The sequence below is a fragment of the Gallus gallus genome, chromosome Z (genome assembly GCF_016699485.2).
Source record: "Gallus gallus isolate bGalGal1 chromosome Z, bGalGal1.mat.broiler.GRCg7b, whole genome shotgun sequence".
Lineage (NCBI taxonomy): Eukaryota > Metazoa > Chordata > Aves > Galliformes > Phasianidae > Gallus > Gallus gallus.
In genome coordinates this window covers 42,750,624-42,774,710 of record NC_052572.1, presented here as the reverse complement: position 1 = coordinate 42,774,710, position 24,087 = coordinate 42,750,624, and the positions used below count along the sequence as shown (strand labels likewise).

The 24,087-nt window shown below is 37.9% G+C and overlaps 1 protein-coding gene across 1 annotated transcript; it reads left to right on the top strand.

Annotated features, from left to right (window-relative positions):
• Positions 1-512: 512 nt before the first annotated feature.
• SLC35D2 (solute carrier family 35 member D2) lies at positions 513-19,994 on the top strand. Its single transcript, XM_004951107.5, is given in 13 exon segments — positions 513-695; positions 3,431-3,464; positions 5,072-5,105; positions 5,108-5,157; positions 7,095-7,162; positions 9,477-9,545; positions 11,201-11,269; positions 12,231-12,333; positions 13,678-13,767; positions 15,705-15,772; positions 16,504-16,582; positions 18,160-18,242; positions 18,783-19,994. Coding segments are annotated over 13 exon segments (996 nt in total). The 5' UTR covers positions 513-540; the 3' UTR covers positions 18,877-19,994.
• Positions 19,995-24,087: the final 4,093 nt, after the last annotated feature.

Genomic DNA, 24,087 nt, shown 5'->3' with positions numbered 1-24,087 from the left:
TATTTCTCCTGTTTATTGAAATTTTACACACGTTCACCACCTAGAGCATGTCCTGAGTCACTTCCACCCCTACTCTGTGGCCTGTCCACCACTCCCTCTTCCTCTCACTTGACAAAATGTTGAAAATTTTCGAAAATACAGCCCAGGTCTGTTGTGTTGAGAAAACCCCCAACAACTAAGCACAGGCTAGAGTCTCGAACAGCTTTAGGGTCTGGACTGCGGTGACTCACAGCTGTGTATGGTTGGCTCCTTTTAACATCTCAGTCTGAGCGTGTGTGCTTTTAGACACTGGAATTCGTATCTGCTCGTACAGAACTCTTCCTTGAGGAGACTGGTTTAAAACTAAGGAAGCAGGTATCACACTTTCACTGGCAGTACTTTGTTGAAGTGACGGCACAGGCGCGCTATATCGCAGTATGGAGCGAAGGGTGTAAGCAGAGGTGGCCGGCCCCTCCTCCGTCCCGGCCGCCCTAACCCGCCCCGCGTCACCAGGGGACGCCCTGCAGGCCTTCGTGCCAGGACGGGCCGTGGCGGCTCCCCATGTGCTGTCCGGGTGGTGCCGTGACCGCCGGGCGCGCTGCAGGGCGGCCGCGGGGAGCCGCCCTGGCGCTCCGCGGAGCGGTGTCGGCCGTTTTCTATGGAACGTACTCCTTCCTTAGAGTGTTGGTGAACAAGGGCCTACTCAGCGCCTACAGGTGAGGGGCGGCGGTCGTGCAGTCCGGGCTCTTGCCTCCCCTCGGCTGGGCCGTCCCCCCCCCACCCTGCGGGCCGCTGCGGCGCGAAGCAAGCGGCGCACTGGGCGCCCCTGACGGAAGCAGCAGTAGAGGGCTGCTGGAGCTCGGAGCGAGAGTGGAGGCGCGCGCTTGTCCGGAGTGCCGCCGTCAGCAGCGCAGGGAGCCGGGTGGGGCGGGACGGACTCTGTCAGCTGAGGATCCGTTCGCTACGTGCAAGTGCTCCTGTAATTTCCAGTGCTGAGCGTGGTGCTTCGCTGGCAAAGAAGCCGATAGTGCAGTTTCGCCTACCATTGCTGATGGAGCACAGAGGCAGCAATGCGTGGGGTGCACACCAGCTGCTGCTCCTCAGCACCTTGCCTGAAAGCGAGCACACTGCCCTGTGCCTCAAGGTGCTGGTGGGCCCAGAGGGCAAGATAGCTGTAGAAGTAGGCAGAACCAGATTAGGTCTGGCTGGATGGGGTCCTGAGGAACCTGCTGTGATCACAAGCCCCAGAAGTGGTCCTCGGAAAGTCCTCAGTTGCTGTGGCTGTTGGCATGGTGATCTTGATGCCGACAGTAGTGCAGCAAGTTCATCACAGCTGTTATTTTCCTTCCCATAGGAAGATGCAGATTAGTTCCTCCATTCAGATAGGTGCTAGGTCCCATGGACAAAACCTTTGCTCATCCACATGTGAAAGTGCTTGTTTCCTGGTAGCCAGGTGTTTGTAAACAGCCAGCTAATGTTTAGGTACTGATAGACAAGGGTTGGCTGTCACTTGAGTTAAAGGAGTTTTCCCCAGCATGGATCGCAGCCATATGTCAAATTCTAGTGTGTACATTCAGATGTTAAGTACACAGCACTCCAATGAAGATGACTTTGGTCATAGGATGTAGCACATGGGCTCTGTGAATCAGTCAGGGCAGAGCTCTGTGCACTACTGAGCTCTGTGCACTACTGAGTGTGTGTTCATGCTGCATGCATGGCAGTCTCAGCTGTGTCCCTGATGCTGATGCCATCTGACTCTCCTGGAAGCACCTTTCTTTTCTCAGGTAGCCAGGAAAACAAACTTGAGAAGGTTTCTTAGTCATATGAACACTGAAGAGCTGCACCTTTGACTTGGTGAGGAATTCTGTATAGAATCACAGTTCTGTACCTGCATTCTCATCAATAGTATTCTTTACTTAATGTTTACTTTGGTTTTGCTGTATTTTAGCCCATCCTGAGCTAAGAACAGAAGTAGAAGAAAAAAAAAAAAGCAGAAAAAAAAGCAAATCCAAATGTTTCTTAGCACTCACTACTATTTGAATATTACAGCTGTATATTGCATCTCCCAAAAATGATATGTGATGGAAGTCATGCTTTTGTTTCATGGTGGTTTTCATCTTACCATCAGCAGCTTCTTGTAATGCATCCATGAAAAATATTCCAAGACAGTGTGACCATCAGTAAACCTGGATTTTATGTAAAGAGTGTGTAGTTAGGGGTTCCTAGGATTCTACTGCTCCAAAAGATCTGAAGAGGTTTCTGGGGCATAAGTGAATGAAATCTCTACATTTGTATGGTGTAGCTGCAAGTGCAAACAAAAATGTAGTTTAGATGTCATATGATTATAAATGGCAATCCTGTCTCTGGTGCTCATTTTACCCCCTAATACCTATGATTCCTATGGCCTTTGTGCTGCACTTCAGAGTGCGCTTACAGAAGCACTGGAACAAGTTGCCCGGAGATGTGGTGGATACCCCATCCCTGGAGACATTCCAGGTTAGGTTGGACCAGGTTTTAAGCAATATGATCTAGATGTAGGTGTCTGTTCATTGCAGGGGAGTTGGACTAGATGGCCTTTAAGGGTCTTTTCCAACTCAAACTATTCTATGATTCCATATTTCTATGATTCTTTTGTTAATATTACATTCTTGTCGCAGTGCTTGTTCGAGAAATACAGTTCTTAGCATCGGAAGCAGGTCTTGAAGGCCTCAGTAATAAATCACCACCACGTCAAGGAGTTTTGTGGTAGTAGAAAATTACAGAGCTTGAAGACAGAGTAGGCTCTTGCTAGGCACTTATTTGTACAGATGTGTGCAGAGAATGAACAGGATTTGATTTCAGATTCCCTGGGTTCAGATTTGTGTGTGACCATCCCTGACAGTGCAGTCCTGCAAAATACTGCCGTCTTGCTGGAATGACATAACTGTTATGTCTGGGGAGCTCCTTGAGGATTTTGGTCAGAGGGGCTCCAGACATTTCTGTGATAGCATAAAGCAATGAACCCTAGTACATAATGTGTTTGCTTGTATTTCATTGTATAAATAGAAAACTAGCAGTTGGTACCATATCACTAATTTTTAGTTATGTGTATTTTAAGGGAGGAAATGGAGACTCAGATTCTTCATACACACTGCTAAGGTTCCTGCTTTCCTAACATTCAAGCATTTGTGCTTTCAGCTAAAACTTTGTTAGAGTTCACCAAGTTCACTTAAAATAGACTAGAGCCTCTTTAAGCTCTTTAAAATTGATCAGCTAGGCTTATGCTATGTTATTTGAATGTGCCTTGCATTCTGCTGTACAAATATCATACTAGGACTTCAATGAGTGTTGTGGCTCATGAGCTCTTGTGGTCATCCACATGCACTAGATTTAGACTCCTCTTTTATTTTATTTCTTTTTTCTTTTTTTTTCCTGCTTTCCTTGGTATTAAATGTCTGTTTATGTTTTTCAGATTCCCATCACCAGTTTTTCTTGGAATTGGACAGGTAGGTTCACAAGTAAAGCATACTGGATATACTCATTATTTAGTAAGTTAAACTAATGATAGCATAAAGATATATTGAGGGGTGAAATCTCTGTTATACTACACTACTTCTTTTATTAGATGCATGGTAAGAGTGATTTGTTTTAGTGAAATGGCAGAAATTTCATGTGTCTGACATCTCTGCTGTAGAGTGCTAAAAAGAGTAAAATGTCTTGTTAAGTTTGCTGTCCCATAGGGGGAGAGAAAGAGGGATTGATACATCTGTATTTCTCAAACAACTGCACTTCTCAGTTTCAACCAAAACCAAGGAGTAGAAAATAAGGCAATACTTTGTATTAAGGGCAATGCTATGGCCTTGTTTATTTGTAGAACCTGGGACTCAGTGGCATTTCTATATTTTGTTGACCAATTCTTCCACGATTTCCCTATCACTTTGGAAGGTAGCATGATACAATACGTAATTCAGTCTTTGAATCATGACTCCACTCTGTTCTTGTAGACAATTACTTTTTCCTATACAAAGAAATTTCTTTCTTCCGTCTGTCACAGGTTTATCTGGATCAATCTATGCCTGTGACAGCGGGCATCCCCCAAAAATGGGTCGGGAAAAGGGAAAGGGGTAGGGAAACAGGAGCTGGACTCAGAGAGGGAAAAAAGAATGGAGAAGTGGCAACGATCTAAGGAGGAAAACTTATTTTACGATAAGTAAAATGATTTTATGATATCTGAATGCAAGATAACACAATATAATACAATCTGATTGAAATTAAGGCTAATAAATCAAATAAAATAAGAGAGAGTTTCTGAAACCAAAGAGCCTACTTGAATGAAGACACACAGCTTGGAAGCACACCCACCCCTCTGCCTGGCAGTGAGAGAGAGAGCAAGAGAGCCAGATCCTGTGACTTAGATCCCGTGACTTCTGTGACGTATCTTCCTTCTCTGTCTGTAAGGTCCTCTGGGATATGTAGTTCTTCTCTTTTGAGAAGCAGGTATCTGGAAGATTGTCAATCCACGGAACTGGAGTATTAACCCTTTAATTACCTGTGCTGTACATGATGTTATGATGTGGAATACCAATAGCAAAATTACAAAACCATGACACTGCCCAGTGGCCTGCATTAAGCTCTTACAATGTTGAAGATGCTCACTCTCCTTCATTCTTATAATACTTCTATTATTTATTGTTCACTATACAATAGACTGACCAGTATACATCCCCCTCTTCTCACATTAACAAAAAAGCTGTAAGAATGATTTTTCAGACTAAACAACACTCTGTGCGTGAACTGCATGATTATTACAGGATTGTGCCCTGTTTTATTTTCACAACTTATTAAGCACTTCTTATTTCACAAGCTACAACTAATTATCTCAAGCCATAAAACTGTGCTTATCTGTATTGTACTTTAAATAAATAACAGGCAAAATTTTAAGAATAAAACATTATTCCAGTCTATGCACTGTACACTGTACTGTTCATTGAACAAAATACATAATATATAGTATCTGTCAAATGCACGTAAAGATTTTGTTTTTGAAGCAGTTCTTCCATGATACATTATGATTTTGTTCCTACATGACTTCTTGTTTTTTGTTTTTATTTAGATGGCATCCACTATACTTATCTTGTATGTGTCAAAATTAATAAAATTATACACTTTCCTGATTTTGAGAAGAGTATACCCATGAAAGTAAGGATTGCCAAGGTTTTGATATTAATTAGAAAATGTAATGGGTGTCTTTCTGCATGGCTTGAATTTCTTTTTTTTTAATTTTTTTTATTTTTTAGCCAAGACAAGATATAAAAGAAGAACAAAAAACAGTTTTCTGTTTATTTATCAAATGTCATTATTTGCATCTTTTTTCATTCAGTATTCAGTTAAATCATTTTCATTTCACTATCTTATTCTTGCCTTCTGTCTGCAGAGAAATCCAGTGTCATTTGGTTATGCAATACCTGGGAATGGATACTGTATCTTTATACAGCTGCATGAGTTTTTTCAGATTGCTGAAGTACTTTTTTGGATACTCACTGTATCATCAGTGGGAGATCTGTGGGGGATCTGTGCACAAAATGAAGGAGGAAGTGCTGCTTGGAAATATGAATAGGGCATATGATAACTCAAAAATAAATTCTACTTGTAGAAAACCTTTTGAGACCTTGAGAAATGGTCTTCACCCTGTGTTGATCCCACTACTCTCCCCTGCTGTAGCCTTTATTTTAATATAAGTATGTAGAAGGGTATTAAAAAACAGCATCCTTTTTGTTGGTTCTAATAACAAAGGCCTTCCTGCATATGCTGGGAGCACCCAGTGTTTACGCATTGCTTGCAGTGCTGGATTTGACTAGCCACAGTGAAGCAGCTGAATTGGTCTTTGTTGATATCTTTACTTTTTAAAATACCATTGTTTTGCAGTCTTTTGCTTTCACTGACACCAGGATTAGTGCTGAGTTTAACTCCTAGACTGGTTTACAGCCTCAGTGCTTTCAGCTAAAATTCTGAACTAGCAAGGTACTTAACTTTACTGAGAAAGCTTTGGAGTTCTTGCGCCATTTGAAGAAAATATTCCAAAATATTGTCTGTGACAAGATGAAGTTGATTGCACTTCATCTGTACTTTTCTCCTGTCTGCTGTAAAAGAAAGGCATAATTTTAACATAGGTAAAATGAGTCTTATTCCTCTTCCATGCTTTTCTAGCATGCACAGCTTTGAGAAGACTTGGCCTTTGACAAACACAAAATCTCCCAGTGAGAATGTAGGCACAGCTTCACCAACTATAAGACACAATAGAGTATGGAATGTGTTTGTTTTGTCTTTCTGATAGCAGATAGGACTAGATGTGCACACCACCTTTGTTCCCATTTATTACATTGGCTTGTTATTATTTTATGCAACACTTATACTGTAGGAAAATAACAATTTTGAACTGAGCTCTCTGTTGTGTAGGAAGGAGTACATGACTTCTTGTACATTTTCTTAAGACTCCAAACTTTTTTTTTCTCTGTATTGAGTTATGCCCTTTATATTTTTGTGAGAGTCAGTCTTGTTATTATAGAAGAAATGGTAGAATTTGGTTTGAAATGGTAGAGTTTAATTTATCCCTAAATATTTATCTTTCAATTCTAGTATCTCACCTAACATAACTCATTACTGTAGATCTAAAATAATGTGTCTTCCAGGCATACTAATATATGTGAAGAACGTAGCGAAGCATACCTATAGCTAATTCTCTTTCTGTTCCCTTGCTTATTTTGTTACTGCTATTATTAGTACTTTTATATCTAAAATCTAAACACTAGTATACATATTAGTCTGAAGGTGATAGTAATTAAAATAAAAATGATTAAAATTTACTTTACATCAAGTCGGCCTCGTTAGAGATAAATTGCTTTTGTTCCTGTGAAGTCAGTGAAGTCACAAATGGTAACCTGAACAAGAGCTGTAGATCAGTTTGCAACAGTTACATATTTTCACCCAAAAAAATACCAACACAAAAAGAAACCTCTTTCTTTCTCAAACCAGCTAAACCATATCTGATATTACAGTTCTCAAATTCTTTCAGTTAAAGTTTCTCAACAGTGCTTCAAAATATAATCATCTGAGTTGTGCTTTTAATTTCATCACAGTTGTTTCCTCTGCCTCTGATTTATGTTGGAAACCACCTAAGTGGATTATCAAGTATCAGCAAACTCAGGTATAGTAAGTTATAAATAAACTTCTTGGCTTTTACACTTTTCTTCTGTGGGGGTGAAAATTGCTGAAGAAAGACACTGCATAGGGACTTCAATGTACATATTTGTCTATCTTAACACCCAGTACTATTTCGAAACTTACCCAAACATTTGACCTGTTTTGAGGATTTGTGCTTTTTTTAAGGGGAGCTTTGCCAGACCTGACTGAAAGTCACGGTATTCCTCCATGACAATGAAAGCACTTCACATATTTTCAGGATCCTTTCCTCTCATACCATAGTGTTCAGTTTTTCCTAGATGACTTATTCATAGGACTTGAAAACTGTAAGAAATTTTTAAAGGAAGAGGGATGTGAGAAAGTTTTATATGATGATGATGTTGCAAGTTATGTAGAACACTCACTATCTACTGTGTAGCAGGATGGTGGCAGTGGTGTTGCTTTGCTGGGTTCCAGCAGGCTGTGGGTAGACTTTTGAAGAGCTTGTTTGCTCCTCTGTGCCCATAGGCGGAGACCATAGAATCACAGAATGGTTTAGGTCGGAAGGGATTTCAAAGGCCACCCAGTTCCAACCCCAATGCCATGGGCAGAACTGGCACCCATCAGACCAGGACCCAGGGCCCCATGCAGCCTGGCCTTGAACTCTTCTAGGGATGGGGCACCCGCAGTTTCTCTGGGCAGCCTGTGCCAGTGCCTCACCACCATCTGAGTAAAGAATCTCTTCCTTATATCCAATCTAATTCTACCATCTTTTAGTTTAAAGCCATTCCCCCCTTGTCCTGTCACTACACTGCCTGATAAGATGTGCCTTGCTGGCTTACCTGTAGGCCCCCTCATGAGGAGGATCTTCCATGCCAGTGCTATAAAAGTATAAATAATCTAGAGGGCCTACTGTAATAGATTGGATTACCAAATTTTCTAGAGAAGAGGAGTTCAGAAGCATAATGGCTCTAGCAGAATTTGAGGTCAGAGCAATGCCATTGTAGCAGTTTTGTTGTATGTATTTACAGACATCTAAACCAAAACCGAGAGTTTTGTAGATATCAAGTATTTCATAATTTTGAGATGCTGAGAAAGAAAATGCTTTGCTTTTTACCTAATGAATGAATTTTCTTCCACTAGCAATGTTAGGTAGTAATTTTAGGCACCTGGTTCTGCAGCTCCCTGTTGTACACACACAGAATTATTCCTCTGAAGTATCTGTTCAAGCAAATGTAAGGCCTTCTACAGCAGCACTCTTCTAGGTAGTACTTAAGGCAGTGTGAAGAAGGAAGTAGTTTCAATCCTGTGAATGCTCGGATTATGAATTATTGTTCCTTCCTGTTTCCCTAACTGTAATTTAGTTTTGTTGTTGTTGTTATTCTAAATACAAATCCAGCATCTCTTCTACCTATGTGACATATCTATTTTAGCTTTCTTATTCAGATTTTTGTAACAGAAAAGTAAGTATGACTGTGTTATTTCTACCATTAATGTTTTGTTATATTGTGTTTTGCTTCATTATCAGGAATCTGCTTATGTTATGGGCTTGCCCAGCTTTTTGAGCTGTCTGTAGCATGCAGGTGATCTTATGCATAGCTTCCAAATGTCTTTCAGAATATTTAAAAACAGTCTTAAGATTTGTAGCATTATGCAGTTGGTGGTGGTTGTCTTAAACGGGGGGTTAGTTGGTCCAGATGGCCATGCTGTCAGACTTTCAAAGTGTCATATGCAACTGTTCTCTTGAATTAATAAAAAAAATATTTCAAACTGCCTCAGTTAATCCAGACCAACATTAGGTTGTTTCAAAGTTGTTTGTTTTATATGTTCTACCCTTCATGCTTCTAGTGCATTCTATTTTCTTCTTGTTTGAAAGTGCAGCTTGTTTACTAAGCACGTTTTCTTCTTTGCTATATGTTTTCAGAGACAGTATTATTGCTTGTCCTTTATTTTTACAATACAAGTTATTGTAGCTTACCCTGCCTTTGATTTATACAGAAAGGTCTATTTCACAGGCACAATGTTATGTAGAAAATATTTTTTACGTTCCATTTCTGAACTGGAGAGAGACTTTTTAGAAGGTAGACAGTTGCAAACTTTTACAAACTGGCAAATCTTGTGATTTTGTGACTTATTTTCAGTGATTTTGTTATCTAATCTTTTTCTAGTGCCAGACTGACATTTTTATTTATAGTGTGTGGCTGGAAGTTTGTTCTGCGTGCTTGTTGCTGGACTAGTGGTTTCATGCACCGCTTAGTAAAATTAGAGAAGAACTAGACACACGAATGCTATTCATTTGACGCTGCTTGGATTTTATTTTATTTTACTTTGTTTGGCAGTTTGTTGATGTTCACAGTGCTCAGGAAGTTTACCATCCCACTTACGTTACTGCTGGAAGTCATACTTGGGTGAACTTCTTTCTTTTCTTGCTAAGATACCTTTATTTTAGATCATACAAAATAGGTTACTTGTCATGTCTCATGAGGATATTGCATGAGTGACTTTTACTGGCAAAAAAGAGAAACAAGGAAAATGGTGTTATTTATTTTTTGTTTGAAGACATGGATACATGCATGGTAGTGAATAAAGGAAAAAGAAATGCATGCTGTCATTTACGTAACTTATTCCCTTAACAGTTATACAGGGATCAAGAAAGTGGAATATGACTTAGATGCTTCTGTTAGTGATTTTAGTTTGCTCCTTTTAGTTTTGCAGATCTTCAAGCTGTTTCAAGAAGATAGATCCTTAAGTCTCAAAACAGTATGACAGTTTGTTCATACAGAGTAGCTTTCTGAGTCAAGTCTTAAAACATACCGGTTTAGTGAAGCAAAATGGCAACTAACAAGGTGCTGTTAGGTCAGAAAACTCCTTAATTACAATTACATTTGTTTTTCTTTAATGAAGAACTGAGAACTTCATGTAGCTGCAGCTTGGAATCACTGATTTGTTTTCTACTGACTTGGAAGAGCAGGAAAATAAATATGTAATACTTTCTCTTGCCATTATAGTTATATCCAGAGGGCTTGCACTTGGATGAAATAAGCTCAGAAAGCGAAAAACAGTTTGCTGAAGCTGAACTCAAGCAATGTGAGATGATGGTTTGGGAACAGGTTTTCAAAAAGCCCATAATTGGATTGTCATTTCCTTTCTGGTTGAAGCTTATCCTTTTGGTGATCAAAATTGATTTGATTCATACATGGGGATGCACTCATATGCTTTCCTAGGTACAAATTCTCACAGGGAAAGCAGGAGTTACTATCTTTTCTTTTTGACCTGAGGACTCCCTAAAGTAAGTGAGGAAAATGTGAGTCAGTGAGTTTGCAGGATTTCTGCAAGAGGTATTTACCTTCTGTTTTGATGGATCTTTTCTCAGAGGCCTGCTCAGAGTTGGAAGCTAGCCTGAGAGATGTGGAAAAATAAGGCACATGTGTGAAGCAAAAATACTTAATACATTTCTAAATAAAGTAATGTAGCTTTAAGAAGCAGCATAGTTTTATGATACACTTTTCCCTACTCTGTGTCAGGGCTGATATAGACAGACATATTGAAGAATATCATAAGCTGTGTTTTCCATTCCAGATGAAAGGTTTCCGAATAAGCATATATTTTAAAAAATAACCTAGATAGTGTGCTGTACAGAATCTTCCCCAGGAAAGGTGAGATAACAAACTACACAAGAGATGTGCAGTGATTTCTTCTTTATTGAATGACTGAATGACTTGAAAACACTGAAATATATCCCATATGAACACCAATACAGAGTTGGTTACGGTTTGTTCCAGCATTGATATTGTAAACCTTTAATCTTTACTCTTAAAATTATCTGGTAGCAGAATACTTACCATGCTTTTACCATCTCACTTCTCCGTGTCAAAATCTGACTGTGTGGGCTACAGCTTCTCATAGTCAATCATATTTCTTCTGTAAGGTTTTGAGGACTTTGTCTTCCTGTTAAATATTTTTTTGATTACTAATTGATTTGAAACTTTTCAGGCAGAGAGCCATTTAATCTCAAAATAGTGTAAATATGAATGGTCTAATTTCATCTACATTTCATCTACAGGGAACTTAATCCACTGAATATTTTCATCAGCATATTTGCCATCGTTCTTGGGGCCTTCATAGCAGCTGGGTAAGGTTTTCATTTGTTTATACTAAGTCATGTTATGAGAGGGAGGGATAACAGGAAAATTTTCTTCCTTGTTAACTGCCAAGTGACCCAAAGTTGATCCACTTACTCTGCATGAAGTTGATTTGGATAGTCTCTCTACTGATGTCATTGGGAGGTGCAGGATAACAAAGATTAAAACTGAAATCCAGCTGAAAGTACTTGGGTGCTTCTCTTTCCACCCCTAAGTTTTCCATGTTTGCAGGATAATAGACATACCAGGTTAAAACTATGTGAGAAACACTACTTTCTTTTCATGTTTTAGAAAAATATATTTGTGCACAGTAGAAATAATGATCTTTTAGTTATCAAATTTTGTTTTTTGACTAAGACAGTATCTCCTTTTTTATCACTTTGAACAAGTTAAAAGATGAGATAAGCTCACAAAATACTTGTTAGCTTCTTTTGTTTTCTCCCTATTAAAAAATTCCTTTACTTACATTGAAATGTAATATTATTTTTATATTTTGTACTTCACTGTGTACAAAAGTAAATAAATTCCATGTGATGTGAGTTGGATAGAGCTATGTCCTATTAAATAAATGACACTGCATGTGTGAGGTAACTAGTCAAAACAGAAAGGATGACAATGTGTCTGTTCTGACTTAAAAAAACAAGTAGCCAGATTTTATTCCCTTGCTACTAATTCTGTTAGAAGAAGTAATCATTGGACAAGTTGTCAGGATTGAGGCAGATGGAATTTTTCACAAAATGAAAATCAAACTTTTCCTGCGACTTCCATAGTGAGTTCTGGGAAGTCTCTGATGACCCATTTGTGATTGTTCTGTGACTGAAGAAGTACAAATTACAAAGGCAAAACCTGCAACTTGCTGGATTTCTCTTGCAATTCCTCATTTACAACACTTCTCTAGTACAATATGTTGTGAAATATTTATTTATTTACAGTATAATATGTCTTTCCCAGGTCTGATCTATCTTTTAATCTGGAGGGCTACACCTTTGTATTACTAAATGATATATTCACAGTAGCAAATGGAGTTTACACAAAGCAGAAAATGGATCCAAAGGTACCCATGGTGTCATTAGGTTGAGTTGAACGTTATGACAATGTTGTTAATTAGTAAATAACTTTAATTGTACTGTTGTGAACTAATAGTTTCACATACTTTCGTATTTCAGTGGATAGGTACATATATGCATCATTAATGGAGAACAGCCTGGGGTGGTCTTGTTATGAGAACTAGAGAACAGGCTTAAATAAATTGTGTTTTATTTTCCCTCCGGTCCTTTAAGCAAACTTTGTAGTGGCTTTACATTGATGCTTTTATTTAAAAAATAAATAAAGACAAAAGCAAATTATGTAACTCTAAGCTTGATATTTATCAAAGGAATATAATTTTTTACTAGAAACACACTTTGAAGTGATGTTTATGTAAAATAAACCTGTGGGGACAGAGACAGACCTGTCCAGTCTGAGTTAACAGCCATTAAAACTGCTATATTTGTAGGCTGTCAAAAAGCAAGTCTACACCAAATATTGGTACCCATAGGAATTAAGTGGTACCTTGACACATTGTATGTTATATAAATGCTGAGCAGACAACTCTTTAAATACAGTGCCATGAAGACATATCAAATCATAGCAAAAAGCAGTCTAGTGATGTTGGATATAATTTTTGTCACTTTATGGGTCAGTCTATGCAGTGGAAATATGCCTTTTTTAGTAGTTTCAGAAGTCTCACTGGATCCAGACTCTGCATTTTTATCTGAGAACAACATTTCATATTCTAACAGGTTTCTGCAAAATGCAGAGATTCATATTATCTAACCTGCAAAGATTTGCTGAGTAGTGTGACTGAATTTGGAGAAGAGGGTTGCTGGTTCTTCATTCCTGAGATTCTCTCCTGCCTTTCTCTCAGGCAGATTAACCAAGAGGTTTTATGGCATCCATCAAGCTGCTTGAAGTTACGCCAGTTACTACAGGTGCCCCACCTAAGAGTCAGGCTTCATTAATTTTGCTGTTACACTAGCCTTAGGGAGCCACCCTGCTCTCTACTTTGAGGATGAATCTGCAGTAGATGAAATGGGTGATCCCTGAGCAAGGCAGAGACTTACCTGCAGTCTAATACAAAGCATTTCTGGACTGTTGCCTTGGGATATTTATAGCTAGCTGGTGCCGCATGGAGACTTCTGAAGGTTTTTCTGAGCATTCAAAGTGATTGAAATGGAAGCTCATCTCAGTACTAAACTCAGTATTCAATGATCATTAGCTTGTTTTTTAAACTGCAGCACATTACATTCTAGGTGCTCATTTACAATAATGTCAGAAGCATTGCCAGGGTAGTGTTTAGTGTTTTGCTCACAAATGACTTGTATTTCCAAACACCGTGTTTCATTTTGTTTTTTCACAGGAGTTAGGGAAATATAGTGTCCTTTTCTATAATGCTTGTTTTATGATGGTTCCAGTGATTATTAGCTTTTCTACTTGAGTCTTTCAGCAAGTAGGTACCAGAATTTTACACCTTATGTTGATAATGGTTTTTAATTGTATTTTCTTCTTCTTGAGTTGTGAATAGTTTTTTTGTAAGAGGTAATCTTACTTCCATGTTGATGGCTGATATTTGTTATTATTTGATTTGGACTTTCCCTTTACAGGTAGGAAACTGCAATTATTCACTCTAAGAAGAAGCTGAAACCCTTGTATAAGTCAGTTTTAAAAACTGATAAATGACAGGGACTCTAAACTAAAAAAGGGAATCCTTTTGTGTGTGATTAGTGATTAGCCATGTTCTCTAAAATGAGACTGCAAATACCAAAATCAGACAGTTCTCAGTCTTCCTCTCATTCTGGTAGTCAGGAGTGATTCCTGTTTTATCTCAGTCTGGTTTAGGAGCCTGTGTGCTACAGTGTCACCAAGCTACAGCATAAGTCTTCATAGGTAGTCACAGTGTAGTAATACTAGTGGTAGTATGTCCAGTCAGGTAAAGTAGCAGACCAGAAGATTTGTGTTCTTTGGCACCGTCACAGGCTTGCTGAGTCACCTTTTCCTTACCTTTAAAACAAGTCTGAAGATTTGTATTCACTTGTGGAATTGCTTGAGATTTCCTGCTGAAAATTGCTGGAGTCTCTGGGCAAAATAAGTCATTCCAGTGTCAACTGTTGCATGTTGTTGTGCCCTGAACTCACACGATTTTGTCTTTGTGTTCTTACAAGTCTGATTCTTCTGGAAAAAGATTGTCATTCCCTGAGAAATGATGTGATGTATTTCTATTCTGAGTGTGAAATAGCATTTTCTCATGTCATTCTAGCATGACCTTGTGCCAGCGTAGGAAAATGCAGCTGGTGCCCTTCTTGGCAAGCTTAGTGGGGCCAAGTTTGTATGTCTCTAAAGTTTCAGCTGCTTTTACAGCAGAGAGTTTTGGGAGCATTTTGGGAGAAGTGAGTGGGGAAGTTTATCTTGCTATTAGGTTTATTCTGTAGGAAAGATAAATTGTGCATTGTGCTTGTGTGTTGCTTTGGAACCAAAAAAAAAAGAAAAAAGAAAAAAAAAAAGAAAAAAGTGAATGTTCAATTACTTTGACAGGATAAATATCAAAGAAATGCATAGTGCCTATTGTTTGTATACACTGGCTTGGTCACTTAATGTTGAAAGTCCCATTACTGTTTTGCATCACACATATGTCTTATTTTCCCACCAATATCTCAGGCCAAGCTGCCCAGAGAGATTGTGGATGCCCCATCCCTGGAGGTGTTCAAGGCCAGGTCGGATGGGGCCCTGGGCAGCCTGGTCTGGTATTAGATATGGAGTTTGGTGGCCCTGCCCATGGTGGGGGGGTTGGAGCTTCATGATCCTTGAGGTTCCTTCCAACCCAGGCCGTTCTGTGATTCTTTGATTCTGTGAAGAACAGTCTTCAAAGTGATTGTTCTGCATTTATTGGCCTCCATTTGGTGGGAGGTCTTAGTGATCATCATCTACTTTTGAGGTAAAAAATGTGGGCTCGGACTTGAAAGGTGTTCATGAATGAATCTACAGTATGAAATACATTTCAAGGAGATTATTTATTTATTTGCTTTTCTCTCTCTCTTACCACAACAGTATTGTATAATATTAGTCATAGCATTGTTATCTCCATCAACAAGTATAAAAACTCAAATTCTGTATGAAATGCATACTTGTCTTTATTACTTGCAGTGTGCAGCTTACTAGCTGCTCTGTTATTCAGAAGGAATCTAAATTGTGTGTCCAGATGTCATGAGTGCTGTCATCCTGTTGCTTCTGAAGCTAAATGCGTCAAATTGCTTCATATAGTTATGTGAATGGTTCATAATGTGTACCTAATGTAATCTATGACTTTTCATGTTTTTATGTTAACTATATTTTATGTTTCTTAGTAGTTGATTATATATAATGTAATTCTCTCTCTCTCTGTTAGAACAGGCAACACATTTCCAGGAATGGACAGATTTTTTATTTGTCTTCCTATTTCTTCTTTCTAGCTTCTTAGGGTAAGGACAGGGGGCAATCAAGTAAGATGCTTTAATGACAATGTTCTAGATTGCAAATCTCAATTGTAAGACATACTAATAAGGTATGTTAAAATTAATGGATTTCTCTACCAGCTTCTGTCTTGCTTTTTAATGATTTCTAATAGTGTAAATAACTGTTTTGATGCTACCAGTGTTGTCCTCACTTGTTATCAGTAATATGACATATAGCTTTCTTACTTTCTGTACTCAGAATCTCTCTCTCAGAAGAGCTGGATCATCAGATTATCTTCTGATAATCTGATTACTTCTGTGCAGTTAATACAATGTAAACCCTTCAGTGTAGGAACTGATTCAGTACCTCTGTTCTTTGAAGTACCTAGGAAAATATGGGAGACTCAGAAGAGATGAAACAATACTTTGTTCCTATTAGAATTGCAGAGTTAAGGGAAAAATAAAAAAGTATGCTGGATCCGGTTCTGCTCTTTCATGTTACCAATCAGGAAGTCAAACTGCCTTCAACTACTGACATTTAAGAAGCATGCAGAACAGATGACTGTGCTAGAGATCAAGAGGCACATAGGAAGTCTTCATTTTTTAGCTTTGTATATGCACAAGAGAAGGAACAGGTGCGGATGGAAACCCCCTCAGAATACTGAAAAATCTTGAAAAATATTGGACATTTCAAAATACTGCTGAATTTTTGGGCTTCTTGAAGGAACTTTATAACAATTTCTGTTTTATGTTTTTATGTTTCTTCTGATGTATTCTACTGTCCTATGCAGTCATTACAATTCTGCGCTTACAACAGCAGTAGTTGGTGCCATCAAGGTGAGTTATAGAGCAGAAGAGGGAGGTGAGAGCGCTTAAATAGATAGAGAAGAGCATTGCCTCAGCTCTGATCCTGATCATGCTTTGAGCTGGAATCTCATAAAGAGGGCTAACACTGAGACACTGATCATGCAATAGATAAATTTTACATTTTGGAGGTCCACACTACAAAGTGACCTTGTTTTCTTTAGTTGAAGCTCAGATATACTCTGGAAAGCAATGTGAATATTAACTTCTTTTTATTTTTCCTACAAGAGAAACTTCAACCAGTTTTAGTTAAAAGATGCACATTTACCACCCTTCATCAGGTACTGTCACTTACTGCTGTTTGTCAAGTTCTGTTAAGTTTGTCAAGTTTGCCTAGGTAAATCCATTGCAAAATCATACAGACTAACCCACTTTCATTTTGGGGTAAATGTATTTCCATGGCCAGTGATAAATAGGGCATTCATAAGTTAAAAAATAATGGCTAAGCTGTAGTAGCAGCTGAAGAAAGGATTTTATTGCTTATAAGTAACTGCTCCACTGTGTGAGAGCTTGTATTCTAGGTGAATGAACTAATTAGTTTTGACTTATAAAAGTTCTGGTTGATTAACAATAATACATGCCTGTTTTAAATCTGGATTTGGTGTCCTCACAGTTCTGTAACGTTCTGTAATTTGAAACCAGTGCAGCTTCCTTTGTGTTGATGGGACCAGAATGGCTGAGCTGAGAAGGCCACACAAACACCATTTTTTGCTTTTTTTTGGAGAGAAGCACAGACTTGTAGCCCAAGTGAGTTTTAGTTATTGTGTACTTGTGAGCCAAACAACTATCAGCATTCAAACTAGCTTAGACACAGGAATAACAGTCATTTTTGCATTAGGAACAATAATTACTCTTTGAAATGCCTTGATTTACTTTTAAAGTTGAGAAGCACTGTATGTCTCAGTAGTCCCCAGTAGAAATCAGTAGAAATGATGTCATTGCTTAGGTTAGCTGCTAAAACATTTGAAACCAACAAAGCTCTGGTAAAATGATCACATAGTTCCATAGCTTTTCTTCTTTCAACAGGGGACAATTTCATTTTCCCAAAACCTGGTGGGGGGTGCTGGTGGACCCTGAGTTTAAACTCTGTCTGGCTTGAATTTGGGCCAAGTGCTTTGAATGCCTTTTATTTGGGAAAGAGGCAGCCCTTTAAAATCAATAAGAAAGTGCTTTTACTGTAGCTTTAAAGCATATTCCTGCATGCTTGAGAATGCAAAACCTGCTTTTAAATAGTGGAATTTGGCTTTCCAAAGAATAAAAAGATGTACATTTTCAGAAGGTCGATGTAATTTTATTTTGACTGTCGAATAGCTAATTTTCTTTTTTTTTTTTTCCTTAAGAACATCAGTCTCAATGCCTTGCTCACTCTTAGAAAATGTATTGATTTTATTTCAGTGTTAAATTGTCCATAAAGCTGATATCTCATGAAGCTAATTTAAACACTGATTTTAGAGTGTAACTATTTCTTTAGAAAAATAAATTAATGTAATTTATGTTCTTGGAGTTGTAAATTGACTTCAGTAAATGCACAACTTTTGTTTTCTTTTCAGAATATATCCATCGCTTACATCAAAATGTTGGTTGGTGGAGATTACGTGTTCTCTGTGTTAAACTTCATAGGGCTAAGTATTTGGTAGGTGGAACTTTGTTAAAGCTGAATATTTCTCAGTGATATGCAGTTTTGTATTTTGTTTGATTTGGCCCATTTTGGTGATACAGTTTGGAAACTACTGGCCTGAGGAAGAATGTCTCAGTTTGTAAGTTCATTGCAATTAGTAATGTTTTTTCATTTTACTGTTTGGATTTAAGCTTATCCGTTTATGAGTGGTTTTACATCTGATCAGTTCTGAGCTGTGAGGCTGTCAAGGAAAAAACAAGTGCTATGGGAAATAAGAACACTGACTGAATGAGTTATTTCATTAAATATGACTCAGAGATGTTGCATTTTGTGTTTTGATGAACTCTTGCACCTGCTTGTGTGAATGTTGAAGCAACTGATTACTGTTCTTTGGAGATTCAGTACTGGTTTTTCAGACACTTCTGAGGCACTCCAAATTTTTGCTAGCTGGCATTCCTTCATCCTTTGGAAGGAAGAGTACATACCTGTAAAATGACCATGTGTACATACCATACCAGTTATGTCTGAGACCTGTGTTAATTCTCTTTTCTTTAGTATGGTAGGAGGACTGAGATACTCATTTTTAAGCTCAAGAGAAAACAGCAAGCCTGCACAACCTGAGAATGAGAAGGATGTACTTTCTGAGTGAAAGTTTTAGCCCAAAAGCCTACTTTGAAAGAGACTGAGGATTCAAGTTTGCTTTGCATTGCTGAAAATGTAAGAAAGTATACGCTGGAATGCATTTGGAATGAGGGAAAAAGTATTCTCCCTCAGTTACTACAGATATGCGCATATCTCATAGGTTCAGAAATATTCTGAATACATATATATGTATTTACATCATGAGCTAATTTATAGGAAGGAATGCCATGAGCAAATCTGGAGTTGTGAATTTCTTCATTCACCTGTATTTGGTGCTATTTGTGGTTAAGGAAACCTGTGAATTCTACTTCAGTTTCTGTCTACTCTCTAAGGCAAAACTCCTTGTAAAGATCACAAGGCTTGGTTCACCATTGCCTTATGCAGTCTGTGAAAGCAGTGAAGAGATGGAAGATGGTTATGACTCAGAATGATTTTGCCTTTGCATTTGCTCTTGTATAAGTGACTGTAGAACACAAAGATCAGAGAAGAGATGTGCCCCAAGATTGCTCCACGTGTGTTAAGTGAAAAACTAAGGATATAGCATAATGTGTTTGGTATGTGTTGTGTGGACGCTCTCTCTCAATCTTTGTCTCAGTAACATATCAGTGTACTGCTGGAGCTGTTGCAAGTGAGTCATCACAACTTAGCTGCAGTATCAAGGAAGGATGGAAACTGAGAGAGCCTTTTTTAATATTTAAAATTATATCTATTTTTTTTTCTGAGCCAGTACCAAGCCAGTAATTAGGAGAAGTAACAAAGGTAACTCTATTTTTCTGTAGGTACACTCATCTTTTTATTACCACCATTCTGTTCTCTGATGCTTTTTCTAGCCTCTGATTCTGCAGAACTACAGGAGGGAATATATGGAAGATTATTTGATATAGGGAAGATTAACTTTTGTGTTTCAAGAGAATAAAGGATTGGTGTCCTTCTGTGTCTTATATATATACTGAAGGTTTGTGGTACTAATTTATGTTAGTACCTGAAAATAGACTCTGAAATTCAGAGCAAGTGAGTATAAAGCTAGCACAGTGGTTAAAAATAAGTCTGGAATCCATTGTTGTTTGTTTTTTGTTTGTTTGTTTTTTGTTTTTGGGATGGGGACAATAAAGGCACTGCTCTGTATCTTTATTTCCTTCAGTGAAATACAACTGATAGTGCTTACTTGCATTTCTAAGGATTTCTAAGTGTTTAGTCTGAAAACACTTAGAAACTGCAGGCTAGAGGACAGCAGAGTAATCACTCTTGTTGAAGTTTTCTATTCTGTACAAGTGTGAGCCAAGAATTTTTAAAAATAATCAAATCAAAATGAGATTCTGGAAGACCTTGATATGGATCCAAGGCAATCTCATGACTTGTATCCCAGTTTGAATTAAAATACAACAAAAACTGAAAAGAATTTTGCTGTGTCTAATGTGAATAACCAGACTGGATTAAATCTGAGAAATGGATCAGTAGCTCCCTCCAGAAGCTTCAGTGACTGCTTGGGCTACCCGCTGCACTGCCTACATGGATTTGAATGGTAAGAGGAAGAGTGGCTTCAGATATTATAAATTTATTTTAGTAATTAATGGTCACAGTGAAAGTTGAAACAGAAGTCTGGGCTACCCAGTTTCTCACAGCAGGATGTGAGACTGGATGGAGCTTTGGGCAACCTGATCTAGTGGAAGGTATCCCTGTTCGTGGCGGGGAGGTTGAAATGGAATTATGATCTTCAAATGCCCTTTCTATCTCAAAGCATTTGCTGATTCTTTGAGATGTGACTGTCATATTCTGCCTGTTGAAGAGGTGGGAAGGGAATGTGTTACTACAGATAATAGAGAGTTCTTTTGTTCTGAAGGATTCCCTATGTACTTTAAAAGCTCTAGTGTTTTTTGAGCATATCCTTGTATATGACACCTGTTTCTCCAGGTCATCTCAGCCTCCAAAATCCTAGTTTTTGAATCTCAATTCTCCACAGTGGGACAAGGCATTGTGAGATTTCCACTGATTACTAAAAGACTATGGAAGCTGTTTAATTATAATACCCATGGATACATAAGGGCATGTACTAAATAAGATGTAGTTTCCACAGAGGAATAGATACTCTATGCATTTAATTGATTAATGTTTTGCTTTACCTTTTACAAATAAACAGATGCATATTATAATATCAACTAATTATTTTATTTCTGTGTGGATGTTTTCATACATGTGAGTAGCATAAATATTTGCTTTCCATATCATTAACTTCTGTTCTATAAATGAAGTATTTTCATTAATTCATTCTGTACTACAGTGGAAGTGATTTTATTTAAATCATTTTCTATACCATATTTTATAAGTTCCTTTGTAGTTGCACTTATCTAAACTACAGACCTAGTTCTCACAGATTTTATTACGGTATTACTCTGAATGGTTTAAAGTTTAGGAAAACCAAAACTAGGTCTTATCTATAAGAGCTTGAAAAACTAGGTATTATCTTAAGAGCTTGCACATGATTGCATCCATTTCACAAAGCAATTCAGCGTCAGTCATTTACTATTTTTCCTCTGTAACTGCAGAGATAATATTGTTCCAGTAACTTTGCCAGTTAAAACTGGGAGTATGGACTCAGCCAGACAGTTTTTCATTTTAGAGTACTGGTAATCACTGTAATGGCTATTCAGCTAAGTGGTTATTTCTCTCAGTTAATAAGGAAGCAATTTAAAACTGATTTCTCATATGATCCATCTGTAGATAGCTCTGCCCTTAGGTTTCTGCAATTTCACATTAGTTAATGAAATATTAAAGCAGTTGTAAAATGATATGACTTAATTGCTGTGTGAAGCTTCAGTTTCTTCTTTTGAAACATTGAGGATAATGATTAAGGAGAACTTCAGTCTTCAGAATATATATTTAAGCAGTAGTAAGTGGCTTTGTTTTAAGAAATGCTGGGGTGGCTTCTTTAGTCACATTCCTTTACAGAAGTTTCGTGTGCTACGTGCTGCTAGCTGCAGAACTAAATTTTCAGAAATCAGTCTATTCAGAACTTAAATTCTGAGGAGAATTTCAAATTAAACAATAGCTGGATTGGGAAGGAATGTTGTACTGTACAGTAATCTGTTCATAATCTCAGTATTATAGGGAGTGCTTACCATTGGACTAGCTGTAGTAGGATGAGAAGTACAGTAGCCATTAGATTCTTTCTAGCTACACTTCCTGCAGTGATTCCTGTGGAAAAACAGAAAAGGAACACCTCAGGAAAAACAACAGCAATAACAACAAACTCAGCTGGATGAACAATTCTGTGCGTTTCTAAGAAGTTACTTTTTTTTTTCCTCCTGAATCTCAGCCTTATTTACAGATATTTGGCCAAAGTAAAAGTATCTCAGACTTGTATCCAGTCTCTGGAACAGGAAGATGCAAGGGTGTCAGGACAGAGCAAAGGAAGACCAGTAGCTGTGGAAATTTGGAATTTGACTTTTTCATCGAAAGGAGGTATTCAGCACCATTGTTGCATATAAAAAACATACTGCAGCTTTTTCAGATTTAAAGTATTCCTTGAGTGGCGAATGACTGTAACGAATTTCTGTGTGTAAATATTTTGGAGAGGTATTCAAACCCTTGTTGTTAAGGCTGGCCTTACTTGTGGAGTACTTAGGTGATACAATGTAGCTAACAGTGATTATACTGCGATTTTAAGACCGTTTAAGTGTCAGGAAACTGGATTGTCGTTAAGCTGAGATAGTAATGGATTTTATATCATTTTGTTCCCTTTCTTGTGATTTAGACATTGTCTTTTCTCTGTAATGTGCCTATGTATTGTGGTGTTCTGACTGAAGGTGTCAGTAATGTGACACTCAACATACATTTCTGCTCTTCTGTTGGAGATTTCTGGCTGTCAGAAATTCAGATTAAATTTTAAAGATGGTAAAGTTGGTTCATGTTAAATGTGAAAGAATATCACTGAAGTATGGATGCAACCTTTGTTTTGTTTTGTTATAAATTTGTGCACCAGTATTTCTCTTCCCCGTTTTAAATTGGTCTTTAGAGAATGAATAGTTTCAAACTACTATTTGCATAATAAATAAATGCTATTGAATTTAATGTTGAATAATTGAATAAATGCTGTTTCTGTGCTTTCTCTGAGATTTTCCATGTGTTAACATTAAAAAAAAAAAAACTTCTAAATGTGAATTTTATTAATTTCATTTTAACACCAAATTTTATTTTCAGTTTTAATATTATTATTTTTAATTTACAGTAAGGCACTGTTCTGGACACTCCTTTTAAATCTTTTGATTTTTATCCATGTCCTCAACGTTAATGCTGGTTCAAATGTATTTTATTCAGAAAACTGGAAATTCTATTTCCTTGTTAATAAACTACCATACCAGTTTGTGCCATAATTTCCCAATCTGTAAAATGTATAATAAGCTATTTTCAGAAGACTCTTTAGAAAGTTATATAGTATTTCTTTCACTGCATAGGAAGAACTAGGTGTCTTTATTGCCCTGTTATTATTTAGTCTTCAAATTTGGGGATAAATCTACTTTTCTGGCCCAAGTACAAATTCAGTGTGTCCTGGAAGCCTCTGTACTAGAGCTTAACTCTTCACAGATGTACAAAATGGTGTTGTGTGTTATCCCCAAGGTCTGGCGTGTTCTTATCCAGGGTTTTGGTCTATACCCATCATCAGTCTCTGCAAAACTTCAACAAAATAAAAATATTTTTCTTCTTTTTGTTCTTGTTCAGGAAAGGAATGAAATCTTTCTACTAAAGTGATTACCAGAAGTCTTCCTTCCTTCCTTCCTTCCTTCCTTCCTTCCTTCCTTCCTTCCTTCCTTCCTTCCTTCCTTCCTTCCTTCCTTCCTTCCTTCCTTCCTTCCTTCCTTCCTTCCTTCCTTCCTTCCTTCCTTCCTTCCTTCCTTCCTTCCTTCCTTCCTTCCTTCCTTCCTTCCTTCCTTCCTTCCTTCCTTCCTTCCTTCCTTCCTTCCTTCCTTCCTTCCTTCCTTCCTTCCTTCCTTCCTTCCTTCCTTCCTTCCTTCCTTCCTTCCTTCCTTCCTTCCTTCCTTCCTTCCTTCCTTCCTCCCTTCTCTCTTTTTATTTTTTTATTTTTTTCTTCCCCTCACAGTCACTTACAAATCTGAGTGTAAAACAGAGACGTTATTCTAGTCTAAACTCTGGACATTCCTCGGAGAATGCAGACCACATGGTGTGATTAGACTTCTTGCTGCTCTGCCAGTGCATACTTCCC